Raw genomic sequence first — 10,626 nt, forward strand, 5'->3', positions numbered from 1 at the left:
TTGCTCATCAGGGGCTGGGAAGGGGTCAGCTTTATGCAGTAGGAAGAGCGGCTCTTCCTCTCACAGGTGTTGAGTCTCAAGGCTACCTACATTATAGTTGCAAGGCTCGGAGCTTTTTCCTCTTTTTTCTTTTCTTTTCTTTTCTTTTCTTTTCTTTTCTTTTCTTTTCTTTTCTTTTCTTTTCTTTTCTTTCTTTCTTTCTTTTTTTTTAGTAGTAGTAGTAGAAATGTCTTTTTCAAGGGATAAAAGTAGCTTTTCTGTAACAGGGGGTGAGAGATCTATAACGGAGGAAAAGAGGAAGGAAGGGGAAGGAGAGAGTGAGTTTTGAACACATACTACGTCAAGCCTAGGAAAAAGAAATTACAACCCCGGTGAGCTTTCGAGTAACTAGGGGAAATGAGCTGGCCGGCTCCTCTCCCAATCTGTATTTCTAGTCAATGAAAAAGACATCGGGCTTGAGGTTCCTTCCGAAACCGGGCTGGCTAATTTAGCCCCTCCCACAAGCCCTAGGGTCTGTTATATCTCTGAACCGTGAGTACCTCTCTCACAGAAAGCCACCACAGCAAGCAGAGACAGCAAAAACAAAAAACACCCAAGACAGACGAGGGAAGAGGAAGGAAACAAAAAGCTGCCCCTTATGGAAGATATAAAGGGTAAGACCAGAACTGATTTGATCCAAACCCTTCAGGGGGAAAAAAAGCCCAGACCCAAAGCAAGTACTTGAAAGAGCCAAGGCAAAGAGCCTGAATGAACTCTCCCTGTCTCCTGAGCGAGGCAGAGAAAGCTTTGGGAAACAGACAGAGCTCAGGGTTGTAGTGCCCTGGAGTAGGCTGGAGCCGATGAATATTCATAATTAATTGGTATGCAGATGTGTTTTTTTTAAGCGGCAAGTGACTGTTTTTCAGTCCTCTGTACCTAAGGAGGCAGCTGCTTCAGCTACAGTCTGGAGTCATCTAGTGTCGGTTTGGGTCCCTGGATTGCAGATGTTGGGTTCTGCGTGTAGATTTGTTTTGTTCGAATTTCCTGCTGGGACATTAGCAAAGACTCTCGTTCCTTCTCTGCGGGGAGTTGGACAGGCAAGTTAATGTGGCAAGAGGCTGTCACAACAGGACCCCAGAGTGCGTGTTGTAAAAATGCTGTAAGCTTCTCGAGCTGTGTGGGGGAGTGTGCTTGTCCCCGAGAGGGAGAAAGGGGTGGAGGGAAGAAAGGAACAGTGCTCTTAAAAGAGCAGGTCAGATCGAACTGACCATGTTAGATTTTTGCCTACGAAACTGCAAGGGCAGACTGGTTTGCACAAATGGTGTGCAGTCTCTGCCTTTTACCTCTTTTGGGCATTTTCTGCCAGGACGGAGAGCCAGCTGCTTGCCAGTCCTTGGGAGCCAGGAACAAAGGGGGAATGTAGGGTCGCGAACCTACTTCATAGCACCGCCAGCTTCTCACAGGCTCACAGATTTCTATCACGTAGGATACAGAGGGACTAGAGAACTAGCAAACAGATTTCTTCCCACGTAAAAAGCAGACCAAAGCTGTGTGTGGGCTTCCTAAGGCTTTATTTACTGTGTGCTGGGACCTGTGCTCCTTTTCCCATACGTGCCGCTCAGCTTCCCTCTCATCAGCCATATAAGGTAAGTGTTGTCCCTATCACCTCCACTTCCAGGAGGATTCAGTGCAGGAACTAAGAGCGGAACTCACCTTTGGATCCTGTACTTAGGAAGTGGCAACTGTATACTACTTAGGCAAGGCTACTTAGGAGGACGGAAGCCTGGACCACTGGATGCTAGACTTGTGGATCTCTGAAGCTCATGGGGAGGAGATGAAATCTAGTCTATGCAGGAACTTGTATGTTTTTCGTGAAGTCTACACCACCAATCTCAGTTGGTGTTAATGGCCATTCCTTCTGGGAGAGAGGCAGACATTGTTATTCTGTATGGTCTCTTACGGAAGAGAGGGTCGGAGGCTTGGAGGGGTTAGAGCCTATGAATCAAACATCTGTCTAGGAGTCAAAAAGTCTTACATCTAACTAGAGCTCTTCTACTTCTGGTTTCTCTTCTGAACATGTGTCCCCACCCCCAGCGAGTCCTCACCAAACTACTTTCAGTTCCCCAGGGACCTGGTCTTTCCTCCTGCTCAGTCAGCAGCAAGGCACTTTCCTCCATCTTGGAGGCCTAGCTCACCTTTTTTTCTTCTTTATCCTAGAGTCAGCCCACCTCTGTTTGAGTTCAGCTCCCTCCCTCTCTCTCTCTTTCTGTTTTTTTTTTTTTTTACTGTGAGCCTCAGCTTTCTCACCTGTGAAATGGAGAGAATAATACCTGTGTGCTCAATAAATACAGACTGCTGCTCTTACTCCTAGATTTTTCTTGAATATTGCTCTCCCCGTTAAGCCTTCTCCCATCCTTTGGCCTAGCTCAGGACCTGCCTTGGCCACCTCAACCAGTTTTAAGGTGGCGCTCATCACACTCATTTTCCTTCACTCTATGACACTTTTCAGCCCACAGTGCTAATTTCTGGATTCAACTTTGGATGTATGATATCAAGTGCTCAAGTGCACCTTTTTTTTTTTTTTTTTTTTTTTGTAAGTCTTAAAAAGAATAGCCACTTTGTCCAGGCAGGCAGAGTGGTGGGAAAGAGGCCTCTGTCATGACAGAGGGCAGAAGGCGGCTGGGTACTCACGAAACAGCTTCAGAAGACGTGGTTCTGAAGCCACTGGGAAAGAATACTGAGCTAGGTTACTGATTCAGTAAAAGCCACAAGACAAGTCCGTGGCCCCAAGCTGGGCTAGCAGTTTTCACCACATAAGGTCTGTTAACGGTCTCTGATGTCCTTACGATGAATCAGCTCCTAAGCCACAAGGACAAGTCCTTGAGGTTGACACCATCTCAGAGGCAACGCTGTGCTCTGTCTAAAGGGTGCTGCTTAGGCCTTTGCCCAAGTCCAGAAAGTTCCTGTCAGCCACAAGAACCTTGAGCTCCTTAGTGGGCACTCAAACCGTGTCAAAAGATCTACTATTATTGTAGTTGATGTTCATTCAAGTGGGCTTACAAGGAGCCTTTGAATTAGTCGTAGAGCTTCCCTCACTTTGATGCAGACAGCTCCTAAGCAGTCCACATACATCTTTCTCAGTAGATACTCTGAAAAACGAAATGCCCCTCTCTAGGTTGATGGTCTTTTTTTTTTTTAAAGAAAGACTTACCCTGTGTGTGTGTGTGTGTGTGTGTGTGTGTGTGTATGTATGTGTGTGTTCTGACACACCAGAAGAAGGAATCAAATCCCATTACAGATGGTTGTGAGCCACCATATGGTTGCTGGGAACTGAACTCAAGAAGTCTGGAAGAATAGCCCATGCTCTTAACTGCTGAGCCATCTCTCAAGACCCTAGGTTGATGTGTCTTAATTGATGTGACTTCATGCTAAGACACCCGGTTTGTCCCATACAGCTCTGGATGAACTTCAACCCCTAGTCTCTGCTCAGGCAGGGACCAAACGGGATATTTTTAGATGTGTCCTAGCATACCTTTGCTGTCTCTGAACACAACACGTGTTTTGATAAATAGCATCTCTCTAGTCCCACTTTATAGAAATTTTGCTGTCTGAAGCATCGTGTTGTAGTAACAAAAGAAAATCAAACTCCACAGAGTCTGGCCCTGGGTAAAATCATAATGTACATTGTTTGTTCCCAGCACACCCCCCCTCTTCCTCTCCCTGGCATACCTTCAAAGCAATTTGAAAAATATTGTTTGTCTGCCAGTTGTAAGTACCTACGCCAGCTCCTTGGGATATAAACAGTTTGCACATGATGTAGTAGGAAAGGAGACATATGAAACCAATTCTAATAGAAGCCAGATTCTGTCAAGTGCTAATAATAGCTAACATTGATTATTATGTGCCAGACGTTATAATGGCTCCTATATGTTGTCTCATATAATCTTCACAGCAACTCTTTGGGATTGATTTATGCATGTCACAGTTACAGGAGGAAGTTGCTTAGTTAAAAGTCACACAACTGGTAAGAGGCAGAGGGGACATTTTTGACTATGTGGTCAGTCTGCAAAGCTTGAACTAACAAATGAGTCCTTCCTCCTGAGAGCCACTAGGTCAGTCCAAAGACAGTGCCACGAGGAACACAACTCAGAGGAACGAGCTCTCAGAACATGTCTTAAAGAATGGGCTGCTTTCAGCTGGACTTAGAAAGATAAGTGAAGTGCAGTGCCCACAGAAAGTCCCTTCCTTCCCCAGACAACAGCACCAGAGGAACCTTTCTTCTTGCTAAAGCTGCAGCCCAGACTGAAGGGTGAAAAACTCTTCTCCGAGGTTCTGAGCAGGATCTATCTGCATCTCATCCGGTAGATTTAAAGGTAGAATTGCAGACTAGAGTCTTGACCGTGGGTTTGGGATTACCAATCATGCAATTAAATACACATTTGCAGAATGGCCAGCTGCTCGTTAAATGATCTCCTTAGCTATGACTTCTCTGCATAGTAATAGAGTAAGTGCTGAGGTGTCTCTGGCAGCATGAGTTTGTATTGCTTCTCATTGGCTAAAGCACCAAGGACCTTTTCAGAGTCTCTCTCTCCCCTGAGGTGTTCCGGGTGCTTCTCTGCTCTGCCATCAGTAGTCGTGACCAAGGAATGAGTGTTTAATTCAGGTGTGCTGGCTCAGCCTGTATAGGGTGATGACAAGGCCTGTGGAGAATTATGTAGAGCTTATTCCTTCAAATATTTGGGGGAAAGTCCAAAACCAAGAGTAGCCCTTGTGGTGAAGACTCATCAGACATTTTGATGATTTGACAGAAAAAAGAGGGAAGGCATGAACTTTGTTTACATCACGTGTATGTGCATGTGTGTGTGTCTTTGTCTGTGTGTGTGTCTGTGTGTGCATGCTTGTAAGTGTGTCTCTGTGTGTGTGTATTTCTGGGACTGTGTTTCTCAGACTTTAGACACAAGCATCACTGAAGATGTTAATTTTCAGAGTCTCCTTCAGAAGCTCTGGGGTAAAGCTGAGGCCCTGCAGTTCTTCCACGGGCCGGGTGGTGATTGGACTCTACCACCACTCTGACTGGCAGTGCTACAAGGCCATGCATGTCTTAGTCTCTGTTTATTTTGGTACCAGTAGATCATACCCTCTCTGAGCTGCCATGTAATTCGCTATGCCATTGCTGAATAACGGGAAGCCTGATTCACTTATAGGCAAAAGAAAAATTCATTCCCTACAACCTGAGTTTCCAGCCTCTAGTTTGCTATGAGCTAGGAACAAGTGTGTGCCTTCAGCACACAACTCACTGCAGAACAGAAAGGCCTTCTGTTAGGGTTCTTCAATATTTTCACCTTTAAAAAGATTTATTACATCTAAGGATGTATACGTGTGTGTTTGTGTAGGTGTGTGCACGTGAGCATAGATACCTATAGATGCCAGAGGCATTGGATCCCCTGGAGCTGAAAGTCCAGGCGGGTGTGAGCCACTGACACAGGTGCTGGGAGTGGAACTCAGATCCTCTCCAAGAACAGCTCCTAAGAGCTCAGCATTCTCTCCAGCCCGTTTTCAACTTTCTCGGTTTCCCCAGAGTTCCTAAGTCCCCCCAAGCTTCTCTCATTCTCCCCTTTCAGCTTGAGCAGGGCTGGAATCTCATGTGTGGCCGCCTGTGGAAACCTGTGCTGGATCTAGGAGTGTCAGGGGGCCTGCGGGTTCCCGGAACTCAGAGCTCTGAGCTTGGCCACAGCACGCCAGGCCCACCCTATGCCTGCACTGCACACACAGGGTGGAAACGATCCTAGCTGCAAAGATCGGACAGTGGGTTCAGAGAGGAGTGCTAAGGCCCCCTTAGGTTTGGAGAAATGAAGCTGTGCAAGAGGTTGTCTGAGCAGCACACACCCGGACTTTCTGTCCTGTATTATCAAAGTGCTTGGAGACTAAAGTGGAGAATCTGCCCAACACAAAGAGGTGTTTCCATTGACTTAAAAATGTTTTGTTGTTGTTGTTGTTGTTGTTTTGGGTTTTTGAGACAGTGTTTCTCTGTGTAGCCCTGGTTGTCCTGGAACTCACTCTGTAGACCAGGCTGGCCTCGACTCAGAAATCCACCTGCCTCTGCCTCCTTAAAAACATTTTTATGTAATAAATGTTTGACCTAGATAAAAATCACCACACACACACACACACACACACACACACACACACACACACCCTGACCTCCAGACAAGGCTTGTGATCTTTCTGCCTCAGCCTCCTGGTGTTGAAATTATAGGCATGTGTCACCAAGCCTGGCAACAAAATTCTTTATAAAAGGAGACAGTAAAAGCCGGGCGTGTTGGCGCACGCCTTTAATCCCAGCACTTGGGAGGCAGAGGCAGGCGGATTTCTGAGGCCAGCCTGGTCTACAAAGTGAGTTCCAGGACAGCCAGGGATACAAAAAAAAACCCTTTTCCAAAAAAAAAAAAAAAAAAAAAAAAAAAAAAAAAAAGGAGACAGTAAGTAACAATGACATTTCAAAACAAAATGGGGGTGGGGGGGCAGGTTTAGACTAATGCCTTTGAAGTAGAATACAAGAAAGTAAAAGATGTGAAGGAATGTAAGGAATTATTTTTCGTGGTGGAAATTCAAGGAATGATTTCAGAGATGTTTCTTTTGGCCGCATACAGAGTACGTGTACGGTTGCCCAGTTCTTACACTGATACCCGTGCCACATTGCATGCCGGGAGAATTCCATTTACCCTGTTAGGATGCTGAGAGGCCACCCTTGAGAAAGCTGGCTGGGCCACCCCTCTCATCTCACCTTTACTTAGTACTGCCTCAAAGTTCCTGATAGCTCTGGCTTTTAGTGAGGGTGTGAGTCACAGTATTTTCCATTTGGTAGCACAGCCTCAGTTAGCACACATTTGACAGTTCCGTAGCTGATTTAACAATTTCCGTCTTTTGCAATACCTTCAATAAACATCAGCGCAGGAAGTACTTCCTTAAGTAGGGCTGTGCCCCATGAGAATGGAATCCCGGAAGTAGGAGCTCTGTTTAAAACCTGTGAACATTTCTGAAGCTCTCGGTTGCCATTGCTAAGTTGCCCTCCCAAGGCCAAGTTGGTTCCCAAGGTGTGAGCCCTTTGTGCCATGGCCGCTTCCTGTTTTCCAACATCCTTGATGGCGTTAGTGACTGGTTAAAATAATAATTGCACCCACCTTAAAAATCTTAGTAATCCTTCAGTTTCTAGGAGTCTTTATGGCACTTTTCGCACGGTAGGCTTAGGCTTTCACATAATGTCCACATTCTTTGCTCATTTATTACTAATTTGCATTTTATGTTTTTAGTTTAACTTCTGTGATCCATCACTAAAGAGATTTAGCTTTCTGCAGTACTTGCAATAGTTTTGTGGAATCTGTTCCTTATGGCTATGTTACTTTTAAAATATAAAATTGATCAGTTTAATCAATTTAATCAGTTAATCTGTTAAATCAGTTTAATCTTTTAAATTAGGTTGTACTTCATCTGTAATTATATTTTTCTCCCAAGCAAAATTACAGTGTATGGGTATTCACTGTGAGTGTGTGTGTGTGTGTGTGTGTGTGTGTTTATGTTCCACATGTAGGTGGAGTCCCAAAATTCATGTTGATGTCTTCCTTAAAAATGGTCAACCTTATACATTAAGGTGGGGGGTCTCTGGATGAGCCAGAAGCTTGCTGATTGGCTGGCTAGTCAGCTCTCAGTATCCACCTGTCCCTGTTGCTCAAGACAGGCATTCTCATCGATACCGGGCTTTTTACGTGGGTGCTGGGAATTTGAACTTAGGTTCCCAGGCTTTACGCAGCAAGCACTCTTACCTACTGAGTTATCTCCCTATGCCCAGACTCCAAGTACTTGGAGAGAATAAATTGTGCTAATTTGTGATAGCAGCCATTATTAGGACTCTAATATGGCAAATATTTAATAAATTGGTATGAAATTGCTTTAGGTACCATACAGATGGATTTGGGTCACAAACTGTTCTAATCATTTTACAGATGTTAATTTAGTTTTGAAACACAACCAGAGATTGGTGCTATTTAATTTGGCTATTTTACTGATATTTGAGCGATGAGGGCAGTAAGCTACTTAGCTACTGCCTCTCAGTTGGAAAGTGTGCCGTTCAGACTCAAATCCTGGGCGTTGGTCTCATTATTTGGAGAGATGGTTTACATACCATATGACTCATGCATTTGAGATCTACAATTCAGTTGGTGCTAGTATATTTACACTATTGTGGAATAGTGTCACAATCAGTTTTAATACATTTTATCATTCCAAAGCCTCTGTACCCATTAGTAATCACTCCCATTTCCTATCTATTCCCCAACCCTCACCCTCTTCCAAGCCCTGGTCTAGTTTTTATAGTAGCTCTGCCTATTCCAGATATGTCTTATCTATTACAGTCCATGTTGGATCACATGTTAGCTATCTGTCCACCACTCAATTGATTTGCAGGCTGTTTCACATCCTGTTTCTTTGTCCTGTAGGATGGCACTTTGAATGTGTTTGAACAAACTTATGTGTAGCCAATACCTTGCATTCCCCTAGGGATAAACCTGGCGTGGAATTGTTCAGTAGTGTCTATGTCTACTCACTTGAGGCACAGAGAGACTATTTACCAAAGTAGGTGTGCTATTTTACATCCCAGAGTGTGATTTCTCGTGTCTCTGCACCATCGTCATCAGTACTTGTCATTGTCTGTCATGGGTTAGAGCCTTCCTAAGAGGCGGAGTTGTGTCTGTGTGCTTCAGGTCTTGTTTCTAGTGGTTGATGCTATTCTCATGAGATCTCTGGGCAGCTGTGCATCTTCTTTGTAGAAAAGCTCATTTGGATTTTTTTTTTTTTGCCAGTTTTTAAAAGTTTGGCTTTTTAATTATTGAATTGCAATGGTTCTTTATATACCCCTTTTGTTCAAATATATGACTTTCAAAATTCTTCTATATTCTGGTTATCTTTTCATTTTAAAAAAAATCTTTTGCTGCACAAAAGTTTTACATCTTAATGATATTCAGCTCATATTTTCTTAGCATCTTATGTTTTTATGTCATATCTAGGAACTCGGCACCTAATTCAAAGCCATGAAGTCATTTATGCCTGTGAATTTATTTATTTTATGTTGTGTGTTTATTTTGCCTGCATTTCTGTGTACCACATGCATGCAGTGTACAAGGAGGCCAGAAAAGGTCAGATCCCCTGGAACTAGAGTTGCAGATGATTGTCACCTGCCATGTGTGTGCTGGGAGTCAAACCTGAATCCTCTGAGAGAGTAGCAAGTGTCCTCAACTTCTGAGACATCTCTCCAGTCTCCCATATTTTCTTCAGCATTATTTTTAATGGTTTTTATCCCTATATGTAGGTTTCCGATCTCTTCTGACTTTCTCTTCCCCTCTCCACAACTTCTTCTGGACTATTCAGTGGCCTCAGTGTTGTTTGTTGAGTGGATTGCTGTTCGTCTCAGTGAATTGTCTCGGCACGGCTGAGAACACACGAGAGTCTGTTTCTGGAGTCTCAATCCTGACCACTGAGATTTCCTGCTCTCATCCTGCCTTTGCTCCAGTCGGTCCTGGTCACTCTACCTTTCTAGGGAACTTCACACTCAGATGTCTGAGTTCTTCAGCTTGGCTTTTCTTTTTCAAGATTGTTTCGCTCTTATGTGTCCCCTGAATTTTCAAATGAATGTTAGGCCCATTTGTTAATTTCTGCGAAGAAGCTTCTTGAGAGTGCGATACGGATTATGGTGAGCACACATGTATTTGGAGAAGGCTGTCATCAAAGACTGGGGCTGCAGCTCAGCGGTAGAGGTCCTATAAGCTCAAGGCAACCTCTAGTACTACAATTTAAAGAGACAAATGAATCATACGGCCTCTTATCCACGAACAGGTGATAGCTCTTTTTTATTGGCATCCTTAACTTTCTCTAGTAACAGTTTATTGTTTTCAGACCACAGGCTTTAAGTTCCTTTTGTCAAATTTATGGTGAAGTTTCTCCCCTCGTTTTGATGTCTTTGTAAGTATAATTGGAGCCAGGCACAAACTATGAACCTCAGTGCTTCTCAGGCAGAGGCAGGCAGGTCTCTGTGAGTCTTTTGTTCATATACACTGTCCATCTTTATTTCCAATGCACCTGTTCCCCAGTTACACCACTGGCCTTTGAAGTGAATGTTCACTGTGGTTTTGGTGGAAGAATCGAAGTAGTCTATACTTGTTTTTACCTTCTGTTCTCTTTTGACACAACCTTTGCTTATTCATCATGTATACAGCTTCAAACATGTGGATGATATCTTACTTTTAAATCTGTGGGACTCTGAAAAGCAAAGCACCCTGCATTTAATTGTATCTCTGTACTGAAGCACAAGTGAGCAACTTTGATGTTAATGGGAAGATAGGACTTAAGAGCACCCGCTTCCTGTGTCCTTCTATTTTATAAATGTTTAATCTGTGCATGTTGTCAACATCAGTACTGGGAGCATAGTTATCATCCACAGTGGCCATCAGTACTGGGAGCACAGTCATCATCCACAGTGGCCATCAGTACTGGGAGCACAGTCATCATCCACAGTGGCCATCAGTACTGGGAGCACAGTCATCATCCACAGTGACCATCAGTACTAGATCATCCACAGTGGCCATCAGTACTGGGAGC

General features: G+C 44.0%; 1 protein-coding gene across 2 annotated transcripts in view; it reads left to right on the top strand.

Annotated features, from left to right (window-relative positions):
- Entpd1 (ectonucleoside triphosphate diphosphohydrolase 1) overlaps positions 1-10,626 on the top strand; it is a 128,880-nt gene that overhangs the window by 44,488 nt on the left and 73,766 nt on the right. Inside the window, exon 1 of one of the 2 annotated variants that reach the window (XM_029472705.1) lies at positions 410-653. The exons of the other annotated variant lie outside the window; for it this stretch is intronic. Coding sequence (XP_029328565.1) covers positions 638-653 — 16 coding nt within the window. The 5' untranslated portion in view covers positions 410-637. Of the gene's footprint in view, positions 1-409; positions 654-10,626 lie in introns of those variants that run through there. 2 annotated transcript variants of the gene reach the window in all.

This window comes from Mus caroli, chromosome 19, assembly GCF_900094665.2.
Source record: "Mus caroli chromosome 19, CAROLI_EIJ_v1.1, whole genome shotgun sequence".
Lineage (NCBI taxonomy): Eukaryota > Metazoa > Chordata > Mammalia > Rodentia > Muridae > Mus > Mus caroli.